We start from the raw sequence: 13,070 nt of genomic DNA, 5'->3' as shown, positions 1-13,070 counted from the left end.
CTGTTCACTGCGATGTGAAATGTAACCGCCTGGAGCGCTGGCGTAGCTGCACTCTCTGTAGTATGTTTGTATACATGGCTTCAAAGTTGCTGTGTTCCTTCGACTTTTTTGTATATAAACTTGCTTCGACTGGGGTTCGAGGTGAGTAAGGGACACATTGCATGCTATTAATTGTGTTGATGGGCAGGCGATTTCACGTCCAAAATCACCGCTACAGCCATCCACCTCTACATCTGGAAACATTCACGCAGCTTTCCAGCAAGCCGGAATAGAGTATGTGGTCACACTCTAAAACCAAATTCTTTCTTAGCTTTCCACTCTACTTTTGAACTCTGGATGCCACAAGTTAAAAAGCGTTTCATCTGTTTCGTACTTATTAATTTTGTGGTTGTTGGAACACTAATTCCATTAGTTAAATCATTCGAAAATAAAGTTAGTTCTTATTGCCCATATAGTGTACGAAACATTTATTTACCTTCACATATTCCCTCTTCAGTGCTTTATAAATCGCTTCACACGTTTCTGGAAATATTTTGGCTAATGTACAATGTGATATTAGAGTGCTGTGTTGTAAACAGAGGTAGCTCTCTCCTGTATCAAGAAATGGCAGTGTCACAGTTTGCCTGTCTTCTGCACATATAGCATTTCTCAAGAGAGTATTCTGTTCTGAAGTATGATAAGGCATTTTACTGAGCAAATACTGAAATACACTCTCATCCATTCGTAAGTAATTTATATATAGAACTTGATGTCCTCCACTTGCAGCTCTCATAAAAAATTTTGCTGAACGCTTTTACTATCTCGGCGTAATACCTATGGCTTCATCCAAATATGTTTCCTTTTTTACAAGTACACACACAATGCAATTGTAGTACTAGCAACTGCAGCTCATAATAACAAGCTGTTGTCCGCTACCTTGAAATTTGACGAAAAATATGACGACAGTGTAATACCCCTTTTAAGCGCCAAGTCAAAGATTTTTCACAAATATTTGATCACATTTCTTTGTCAAGGAAATATGATAGTGTAATACCGGCCTCAGGTATGCCCATCCATCACGGTAAGATCATATCAGATCGTATGGTAAAAACGGTTAACTGTGCCAAAGCCAAAAACCGCATAAAAAGCAACAATGAAATCGGTTTTTAATGGTCGTGAGACTGGCGGAAGACAAGTTCAGTATGGTGTCCAGTTTCTTCTGTCACAAGTTGAAATCGATAAATAGTATGTTCCACGACTGATCCCCAATGTCACAGGATCTCGTTCAGAATGCGCTGTGCAATGCGTGGCATCAATTCAGCTACGTTTGTAATCAAAACACTGAACACAACATCTTTCAGATAATCCCAGAGCCAGAAGTCACACAGACTAAGATCAGGTGACCTGGACGGCCAGGCTGTAGGAAAATGATGGCTGATAATTGTAGCACTTCCAAAATTTCACTGCAGCAACTGCTTCACTTGCTGTGCAATGTGCGGAGGACCACCATCTTGCAAAACTAGCCACAAATCCACGCCGCTGAAGAGTTGGAATGACTGGTGTGCACTGGAGTCTCATAGCCTTTACCAGTGATGGTGCAGGTGACAGGACCGACAGGAACCATCTCCTCGACAAAATATGGTCCTACGATAAAACAACGCGATCAACGCGCACCACACAGCTACCTTAGCTGAATGAAGTGATACCGGTTGATGTGCATGCGGATTTTATTTGCCCATGTTGTGCAGTGCTGCGTATTGACAAGTCCTTGAAGACGAAAGTGGGCTTCGTCTGTCCACATCATTGTCAAGCTCCATGCGAGTAAGAAATTCTAGAGCGAACGTTCGTCTTGCTGGCAAGTTAAGAGGAAGAAACTCCTCACCATGGGTGATTTTGTATGGACAGCAATGCAGGATGTTTCGTAGGAGTTTATGCGCCGTGTTTGTACGCATGTTCAACGTTCGAGCAATTCCCCGTGCACTGCATAATAGCGCACCAGCTCTCGACCCCTCCCGCAATGCTATGGCTGCATCTTCGACAGACGTCGGATCAACTGTTTTCTCCCTCTCCCATATTACACTTCAGAAGAACCTAAATTTTCGAATTCTTTAATCACCAGCCACTCGTTGACCAGTCTGGTGTGGCAATAGAAAACAGCAAAAGTAAAGGTGAAATATGAAAATTCGCGTACAAGAAATCTTTCACGCAGGAGGATGTACAAGCATACCGTCATCTAACCATCGCACAGAGTCCCACATGGACGACATAGAGAGAAGCATCCCTAGGGTATAGAAACAACTGGGAGAGTTGTGAAAACAAATGAGGCGCCAGGTCCTGATGCAATCCCAATTCGGTTTTACAGAGAGTACTATGGGCATTGGCCCCGTGCTTAGTTTGCATTTATTGCGAATTTTTAGGCGAACGGAAGATCCCAAGCGACTGGAAAAAAGCGTAGATGTCTGTATTAGCACAAAAGAACGGATTCGCACAGTTACGGATCAGTAACCTTAACGTCGCATTGCTGTAGAATTCTTGGACATATTCTGTGCTCGAATATAATTTCCGTGAGACAGAAAAGCTTCTGTCCACGATTCAGCACGGATTTAGAAACCATCTCTCACGCGAAACTCAGCTTGCCCTTTCTCTTGTGAACCGTGGATGAACGGAAACAGGGCGGTTTCATTTTCCTAGATTTCCGAAAAGCATCTGACGCGGCGATCCACTGCAGACTACTGACGAAGGTACGATCTTGCGGGATAGGTTCCTAGATAAATGAATGGCTCATAGACTTCTTAAGTAACAGAACGCAGTACCACAAGCTGCGACATTGTCGCGAGAAAACAGTGACCCGTATATGTAATAAATTTCCTTTAATATACGTTTATGGTCACAAACTTTTTGATAACAGATTACCGGTTTCGGTCTTCAATGATCATCATCAGATCTGCAGCAAAAATGAGAAAAACATAAACACACTCACAAACTGTCTACAGCTTAAGAACAATACATAGACCATAATGAAAAGTAGTACTGACAAAATTTACATTTGCGCGCTTTAAATATGAAGAGGCATACCTGTTTCATAAAAACATTCTTTTCTTGCAACGGAGTGCCGCAGGGTGCGAGGGGCTCTCTGCCGGTCACGTTCCTCCAACCACTCCCGCCTGTGCGGAATTCTGGCGTTAACGCTAACAGAGGGCGCTGATTATGTGCAGCACTATGTTTTCTTTCATTTGTGGCTCCTTTAGCGATTTGTTTTATGGTTATTTAATATTACCCGGTGCACTATTAACGGTGTTTAATATTTATACCACTATCCAGAATATTGGCACTAGAGCACATGTCAACCACTGTTCCTTAACTCTTCCTCTTTTTAACAATCTTACTTTTGTCGTGTTCTTCTTTTTATTGCTATTTATTATTATAATGCCTTTTGTACGTTATAAGCTTATTACAGACTTCAGCTATTGTATCCCCTTTTATTTTCGCTGTTTCAATTAATTATTGAAAACTAATGTATGCCGACATTAGACACATCTGGTGAACTTACAACACAAACATCTTGTGGCTACTGTACGGCAGCTTGTTTTAAACAGTAGTACTACTAACAACATGGCTCATGCATGTGATGTTATTTATATGGTTTTGACGATGCTTCTGCTGATTCTGCATTTAATATTTGACGATGCCACTATGGCTGCAGTACCTTAAGACTTTGTTTTTATGAAACAGGTATGCCTCTTCAAATTTAAAGCGCACAAATGTAAATTTTGTCAGTACTACTTTTCATTGTGGTCTGTGTATTGTTCTTAAGCTGTAGTCAGTTTGCGAGTGTATTTATGTTTTTCCCGTTTTTGCTGCAGATCTGATGGTGGTCATTGAAGACCGAAAGCGGTAATCTGTTAACAAAAAGTTTGTGACCATAGACGTAAGTTAAAGGAAACTTAGAAACCAGTACGTTGTGATCGACGGCGAATGTTCATTCAGACAGGAGGGTGTCGTCAGGATTGTCCCAGAGCAGTGTCATAGAACCGCTGTTGTTCTCTGCATACATACGTGATCTGACGGACAGGGTGTGCAGAATTTGCAGCTGTCGGCTGTTTGCTGATAACACTATTGTGTGTGGGAAGGTGTCCTCGTTGAGTGATTGTAGTAGTAGGCCGACCAGATCTCGAGGAGAAAAAATCGGGACACTTGTGTTTATACTTAACTTCACAACTAGACTTACGCTTATCTTTCTTGTCAGTTACTGTGCTATTTTGAAATCGACAATAAGTCTAGGATGATTCAGCAGCTGAGAAACCCATAACAAGAATGTATCTTCGTTTTGTGAATTGGAAAGGCAAGTGTAGGTACATTACACACAAATACACTACTGTTCTTTAAAATTGCTACACCAAGAAGGATGATAAACGGGTATTCATTGGACAAATATATTATACTAGAACTGACATGTGATTACATTTTCACGCAATTTGGGTGCATAGATCCTGAGAAATCAGTACCCAGAACAACCGCCTCTGGGTATTGAATCAAACAGAGCTTGGATGGCGTGTACAGGTACAGCTGCCCATGCAGCTTCAACACGATACCACAGTTCATTAAGAGTAGTCACTGGCGTATTGTGACGAGCCAGTTCCTCGACCACCATTGACCAGACATTTTCAATTGGTGAAAGATCTGGATAATGTGCTGGCCAGGGCAGCAGTCGAACATTTTCTGTATCCAGAAAGGCCCGTACAGGACCTGCAACATGCGGCCGGGCATTATCTTGCTGAAATGTAGGGTTTCGCAGGGATCTAATGAAGGGTAGAGCCACGGGTCGTAACACATCTGAAATGTAACGTCCACTGTTCAAAGTGCCGTCAATTCGAACAAGAGGTGACCGAGACGAGTAACCAATGGCACCTCATACCATCATGCCAAGCGATACGCCAGTATGGCGATGACGAATACACGCTTCCAATGTGCGTTCACCGAAATGTCGCCAAACACGGATGCGACCATCATGATGCTGTAAACATAACCTGGATTCATCCGAAAAAAATGACGTTTTGCCATTCGTGCACCCAGGTTCGTCGTTGAGTACACCATCACAGGCGCTCCTGTCTGTGATGCAGCGTCAAGGGTAACTACAGCCATGGTCTCCGTGCTGATAGTTCATGCTGCTGCAAACGTCGTCGAACTGTTCGTGCAGATGGTTGTTGTCTTGCAAACATCCCCGTCTGTTGACTCAGGGATCGAGACGTGGCTGCACGATCCGTTACAGCCATGCGGATAACATGCCTGTCATCTCGACTGCTAGTGATAAGAGGCCGTTTGGATCCAGCACGGCGTTCCGTATTACCCTACTGAATCCACCGATTCCATATTCTGCTAACAGTCATTGGATCTCGACCAACGCGATCAGCAATGTCGCGATACGATAAACCGCAATGGCGATAGGCTACAATCCGACCTTTATCAAAGTCGGAAACGTGGTAGCACGCATTTCTCCTCCTTGCACGAGGCATCACAACGTTTCACCAGGCAACGCCGGTCAACTGCTGTTTGTGTATGAGAAATCAGTTGAAAACTTTCGTCGTGTCAGCACGTTGTAGGTGTCGCCACCGACGCCAACCTTGGGTGAATGTTCTGAAAAGCTAATCATTTGCATATGACAGCATCTTCTTCCCGTCGGTTAAATTTCGCGTCTGTAGCACGTCATCTTCGTGGTGTAGCAATTTTAATGGCCAGTAGTGTAAAATTCTTTTCTTCAGAAATAAAGAAGACTGATAAATACTTTTTATTATAATAGCCTGGATATACATTGATGAGCAAAACCACTATCACCACTGCCGTGACTGTATTTATGAGACTGTGACTAGACATTCACCATAATTCGCGCCATGTGGTCGACATCGAGTCGAACGTTGGATATATATCGATAGCGGTCCGCACTTTCGATAGGGAAGCATTCTAGGATATCACCGACTTGGTTTAGTGTATAAACAAATAACAAGTTGTCACTTATCATTTTAGAAAATCTGGCTGGCTTAACGTAAACGTATCTTTACGGATGAGTGTGATCATGTTGTGTTGTGAAATGCTGCAGGTGTGTGCGCGCGGCCCGGCCTCAGCCTGAACTTGGGTGGCGGTGACGCGTCGTCGTCCGCATCGCCTCTTCGACGGCCAGCGCTGTCGCTCGACCTGCCGGCGGGAGTCGCGGCGCAGCCGGGCTCCATCGACGTCTCCTTGCCGCTCGAGAGGCAGGGGTGAGTATTACCTAAAGCCTTTTGGATAGGGTGGATAGCAATCTGCGGCTGTTTGCTGATGCTGCTGTGGTGTACGGGAAGGTGTCGTCATTGAGTGACTGTAGGAGGATACAAGATGACTTGGACAGGATTTGTGATTGGTGTAAAGAATGGCAGCTAACTCTAAATATAGATAAATGTAAATTAATGCAGATGAATAGCAAAAGGAATCATGTAATGTTTGAATACTCCATTAGTAGTGTAGCGCTTGACACAGTCACGTTGATTAAATATTTGGGCGTAACATTGCGATATGAAGTGGGACAAGCATGTAATGGCAGTTGTGGCGAAGGCGAATAGTCGTCTTCGGTTCATTGGTAGAATTTTGGGAAGATGTGGTTCATCTGTAAAGGAGACCGCTTATAAAACACTAATACGACCTATTCTTGAGTACTGCTCGAGCGTTTGGGATCCCTATCAGGTCGGATTCAGGGAGGACATAGAAGCAATTCAGAGGAAGGCTGCTAAATTTGTTACTGGTAGGTTTGATCATCACGCCGAGTGTTACGGAAATGCTTCAGGAACTCGGGTGGGAGTCTTTGGAGGAAAGGAGGCGTTCTTTTCGTGAATCGCAACTGAGGAAATTTAGAGAACCAGCATTTGAGGCTGACTGCAGTATAATTTTACTGCCGCCAACTTACATTTCGCGGAAACACCACAAAGATAAGATAAGAGAGATTAGGGCTCGTACAGAGGCATATGGGCAGTCATTTTTCCCTCGTTCTGTTTGGGAGTGGAACAGGGAGAGAAGATGCTAGTTGTGGTACGAGGTACCATCCGCCACGCACCGTATGGTGGATTGCGGAGTATGTATGTAGATGTAGCTTTTCACCTTACTCGGCTGCGAGGGCCTGGCTCTCTTGTTGCACTTGCCAGTTCCGAACACTGCAGTTCTTGTGAAGTACCACTCACCCCAATACACTCAAAAAACGCACGTCCGAATGAGATGGTTATAGGTAGATGTGATGTCACGAACAGACAAACAAATGATGACAATTAAACAGAAGTGGAGGATTTATTCAAGAGAAAGAGCTTCACAAATTAAGTCCGTAATGTGTTATTCCACCTCTGGCCATTATGGAAGCAGTTATTGAGCTTGCCATTGATTGATAGAGTTTCTAACATCCCTACCACAACAAAGGTCAAAACTTAATTATGATTGTAGTGTTCTTCACGCTGCTAAATATTGCATTTTCGGGCAACAACAAAGTTATATTATGTAGTAGGTGTCATTAGACACAGTTAATAAAGTCATTTCTTGAAATAATGGATAAACTAGGCACTCATCTTCTCGTGTTTCCCACGCTGGTCTCGTTGTGAACTCATGGCTCAATCGTCGAAAATCTAGGTAGTGATGATTACTAGCTCGGATGCAAAGAGGCCTAGGTGTTATTCTGCGGTATTCAAAAGTTTTATAGATGTGTTTCATAAACCATTCTTGAAGATTAAACTTTTGCAAGTTAGGACAATGGTGACGTAAAAAAGTAATCAATACTCCGAATTTAAGTTACACTTCTTTTTTATTACTTTTGTTGCAATATCACGTAACTCGTTCCAAAACATCACTTCACAATATAAAACATACTTGAAAATATCTTCCTCACTGTTAAAGTTCACATTTCATAAACTGACTACAATTTGCGGCTTTTTAACATGACGACCAAAGCTTGTCTCTCTAATAACCGCTTACGCGCCCAAAAATCAGAGTTAAAAGTACGTCAATGATCATAGTGACAAAAGAAAGAATACACATAAGAATAATATCATTGCAATATATATATATATATATATATATATATATATATATATATATATATATATATATATATATATATATATATCGAAGTACCTCTACATTAATGAAATCAAATCTGAATGTTGTCACAGAAATATGTTAACTATTTTACAGAAACACAGTAAAATATTGCTGGTATCGAGAGGTTGAGGTGAGGTGCCGTAATGGTTACGTAATTAAAGTACCATTACAAGTTGTTGTATGTCCTCCTAAGGATATCGTGCAAAATTCTGTTCAATTGGCGCGTCATATCATCTAAATCCCGAAATGGTTGGAGGACTCTGCCCATAATGCTCCAACTGTTCTCAACTGAGGAAAGAACTGGAGACCTTGCTGGCCAAGGTAGGGTTTGGCAAGTGCGAAGACAAGCAGTAGAAACTCTCTCCAAGTGTAGGTGGGCATTATCTTGCTGAAATGTAAGCCCAGGATGGCTTGTCATGAAGGACAACAAAATGGGGTGTAGAATATAGTCCACGTACCACTGTGCTGTAAGGATGCTGCAGATGAAAACCAAAGGAAATGAAATTGCACCCCTGACCACTCATCATTGTCAGGTCGTATGGCAGGCGACAATCACGTTGGTATCCCATTACTGTCTGGAGCATCTCCAGTCTGTCTTCGGCCTGGTACCTCATTGACTGGAGCAAAATTGTCTACAGTGAATGAATCCCACTTCGAATTGAGCTCCGATGCCCAGTGAAATATCTGGAATACGTAAACGGTATCAAAGCTCCACTAACAGAAATCATAAATGAATCCTTCAAAACTGGTTGCTTCCCTGACTATCTGAAGCATGCCAAAATTTTACCAGTTCACAAGAAAGGTGACATAGAAAATGTTGAGAACTATAGACCAATAGCCCTATTGTCATGCTTTTCCAAAGTGATACAAACAATAATGGAAAAACAGGCTTTTGAGCTATCTAAGTAAATTCAACCTCTTCTGCAATGACCAGCATGGTTTCAGGCCTGGTAGAGGTACAGAATCCGCAATAGCACAATTTACAAAAACAGTTTTAGAAGCACTAGATGAGAACAGCTATGTAACTGGCCTTTTCCTAGACCTGTCTAAGGCATTTGATACAGTTGACCATCAGAAGCTGTTGCATAAATTAGAGGCACTAGGAATAAGAGGAGTGGTTCTCAAATGATTTCATTCATATCTAGAAAACAGAGTACAGTCAGTAGAGATCACACATGTCTCCAGTGGATCAAAGTACATTGAGAAACATATATCTGATCTACAATATATCAATATTGGGGTCCCTCAAGGAAGTTACAAGGTCCTGTATTATTTCTGGTGTATATAAATGATTTCCCGCAACATATCAGCCATGGAGAGAAGATATTGTTTGTGGATGACAGCAACATAGTAATCACCAGTAAGACACCAGCACAAATATTGGAAAATTCTACTGAAGTGCTGAGGGATGTTCACAAATGGTCTCAGGAAAACAAAGTAACTCTCAACATAAAGAAAACAAATACAATATGCTTTAGAATGAACAGGAAACAGAGTCCCTTAAATTTAAAACTAGATAACATCTCCGTAGATGATGTACCTACAACAAAATTCTTAGAGTTGCACACTGACAGCCAAATGAAGTGGAATGAACATGCTATGAAACTCTCAAAAAAGATATCCACAACATGTCATGCACTTAGAGTCCTTGTATCCGCATGCAGTAGTGAATGTTTGAGAACTGTATACTTTAGTTATGGTCATTCAGTAATCAGTTATGGTATTATTTTCTGGGAAAACAGTGCTCAGAATTTACAAACAGTATTTAAAATGCAAAAGAGAGCAGTAAGAATTATAACAAAAAGCAGTAACCAGCAGAGAACTTTTCAAAATGTTGGAAATTCTAACTGTTCCTTGTGAATTTATATTCCAAACCATAGTGTACATCAAGAAAAAAATAGAAAATTATAGCACAAATAGCAGTTTTCATAACTATAGTACAAGAACAAGTCACTGTCTTCACCTAGACAGGCAGAAAAAATATAAGACTCAAAATAGCTTCTTCTATGAAGGTGTAAAACTGTATAATAAACTGCTGCAGAAAATAAAAGCAGCAGATAACATGTAGCGCTTTAGAAAAAATCGTAAATTGTTTTTGCAGGAACATTGCTTTTACACTATAAGTGAATTCCTTAGTACAAAATGATTACAAATAGCTTGTTTCACAAGGAGCAAAAATGATTGTAAATAACTTATATGTCACAATTTTTAACTACATGTAACAACAAACTGTATAAATATATGAATGTATGCAACTGACAACATCCATACATTTTAAAATGTCCACGGATGGCTAAATAAATAAATAAACCCCAGGAAGTGGTGGAATACCAACCTGACTGTCGCCTGCTACACAGCACAATGAGAAATACAGGTCTGGAGTGCCATTTCATTTCATAACACGACCCCTTTGGTTGCCATCCTTGGCTCCCAGCGCAATGGTATGTCAACGATATTCTACATCTCATTTTCTCGCCCTTCATAGCAAGTCATACTGAGCTTATATTAAAGCAAGGTAATGTCTGCCTGCATAAAGCAAGAGTTTCTACTGCTTGTCTTCGTGCCTGCCAAACCCTGCCTTGGCAAGCAAGGTCGCCACATCTCTCCCCAACTGAGAACTTTTGGAGCATTATGGGCAGGTAACTTTGGATTCTGACAATCTAGCATGCCAAAAGGACAGAATTTGGAACAATATCCATCGGGAGGACATCCAACAACTCTGTTTATCAATACCAAGCCAAATAACTGCTTGCACAAGGGCCAGAGGTGGACCAACACGTTACTGTCTTCCTCAATTTGTAAAAATCTTTTTCTTAAATAAATTGTGCAATTCACCTGACATTGCAATCATTTGTTTGTCTGTACATGTACATCATCACATCTACCGATTTCTGCCACATTTTGATAATTCCTTTGTGGTGTGTGGTTTTAATTTTTTTTTTTAATAACTTGAAAACTGTGTTTTCCAGTGAAATCGTATTCCAGTGCCATGTTTAGCTGCATTAAATTTCCTACAAAAAGGTCCTGTTCATTTCTACTGTGGGACTGATAATTTGTGCATAGAAAGCAAGCAAGTATGAAGATCTTGCACACGGTTTTTTTAAGTTGTTGCAGGCTGCATAAAACCTATTGGTAGGCAGCAACTGAATCACCCGTGACCCATGGGAGCCCATGACAAAATAAATCTGCAGTTATTTTGTATTATAAGATGTAAAGGAGACTACAGTTATACACTCCTGGAAATGGAAAAAAGAACACATTGACACCGGTGTGTCAGACCCACCATACTTGCTCCGGACACTGCGAGAGGGCTGTACAAGCAATGATCACACGCACGGCACAGCGGACACACCAGGAACCGCGGTGTTGGCCGTCGAATGGCGCTAGCTGCGCAGCATTTGTGCACCGCCGCCGTCAGTGTCAGCCAGTTTGCCGTGGCATACGGAGCTCCATCGCAGTCTTTAACACTGGTAGCATGCCGCGACAGTGTGGACGTGAACCGTATGTGCAGTTGACGGACTTTGAGCGAGGGCGTATAGTGGGCATGCGGGAGGCCGGGTGGACGTACCGCCGAATTGCTCAACACGTGGGGCGTGAGGTCTCCACAGTACATCGATGTTGTCGCCAGTGGTTGGCGGAAGGTGCACGTGCCCGTCGACCTGGGACCGGACCGCAGCGACGCACGGATGCACGCCAAGACCGTAGGATCCTACGCAGTGCCGTAGGGGACCGCACCGCCACTTCCCAGCAAATTAGGGACACTGTTGCTCCTGGGGTATCGGCGAGGACCATTCGCAACCGTCTCCATGAAGCTGGGCTACGGTCCCGCACACCGTTAGGCCGTCTTCTGCTCACGCCCCAACATCATGCAGCCCGCCTCCAGTGGTGTCGCAACAGGCGTGAATGGAGGGACGAATGGAGACGTGTCGTCTTCAGCGATGAGAGTCGCTTCTGCCTTGGTGCCAATGATGGTCATATGCGTGTTTGGTGCCGTGCAGGTGAGCGCCACAATCAGGACTGCATACGACCGAGGCACACAGGGCCATCACCCGGCATCATGGTGTGGGGAGCGATCTCCTACACTGGCCGTACACCACTGGTGATCGTCGAGGGGACACTGAATAGTGCACGGTACATCCAAACCGTCATCGAACCCATCGTTCTACCATTCCTAGACCGGCAAGGGAACTTGCTGTTCCAACAGGACAATGCATGTCCGCATGTATCCCGTGCCACCCAACGTGCTCTAGAAGGTGTAAGTCAACTACCCTGGCCAGTAAGATCTCCGGATCTGTCCCCCATTGAGCATGTTTGGGACTGGATGAAGCATCGTCTCACGCGGTCTGCACGTCCAGCACGAATGCTGGTCCAACTGAGGCACCAGGTGGAAATGGCATGGCAAGCCATTCCACAGGACTACATCCAGCATCTCTACGATCGTCTCCATGGGAGAATAGCAGCCTGCATTGCTGCGAAAGGTGGATATACACTGTACTAGTGCCGACATTGTGCATGCTCTGTTGCCTGTGTCTATGTGCCTGTGGTTCTGTCAGTGTGATCATGTGATGTATCTGACCCCAGGAATGTGTCAATAAAGTTTCCCCTTCCTGGGACAATGAATTCACGGTGTTCTTATTTCAATTTCCAGGAGTGTATGTATAGAAATTACAGTTCATATGGAACAATACAACTATACATAAATGCCATTTACATTGATGCTCCCATCCCAGTGTGTAGGAGGGAGTGGAGGGCTTTAGTGTATAAACTCCTTGATTGCTGATGGATCTATTTTTCCACAGTATGCTACACTTTTTTGTCACAGGTTGACCTCTGATCTTTCAGAGATCATTTTAAGGGGACGAAGATATGTAAGACACATGGGGAGGTAGCGGATCTGTAAGCAGTATGTTCCAGGACCTACCATCAATATTTTTGAGGGAACTTGAGGATCTTCTTTATCACATGTTACTTAGCATTATCCT

The 13,070-nt window shown here is 42.9% G+C and overlaps 1 protein-coding gene across 1 annotated transcript in view; it reads left to right on the top strand.

The window, feature by feature from the left end:
- The window catches only part of LOC126095649 (uncharacterized), a 394,024-nt gene that overhangs the window by 369,528 nt on the left and 11,426 nt on the right, over window positions 1–13,070 (top strand). The window contains exon 15 of the mRNA XM_049910410.1: window positions 6,074–6,233. Within this exon, the coding sequence (XP_049766367.1) occupies window positions 6,074–6,233 (160 nt within the window). The remainder of the gene's footprint in view (window positions 1–6,073; window positions 6,234–13,070) is intronic.

Source organism: Schistocerca cancellata, chromosome 8, assembly GCF_023864275.1.
Source record: "Schistocerca cancellata isolate TAMUIC-IGC-003103 chromosome 8, iqSchCanc2.1, whole genome shotgun sequence".
NCBI lineage: Eukaryota > Metazoa > Arthropoda > Insecta > Orthoptera > Acrididae > Schistocerca > Schistocerca cancellata.
Note: the sequence above shows the minus strand (reverse complement) of the source record. Positions and strands in the feature narration are given on the sequence as shown.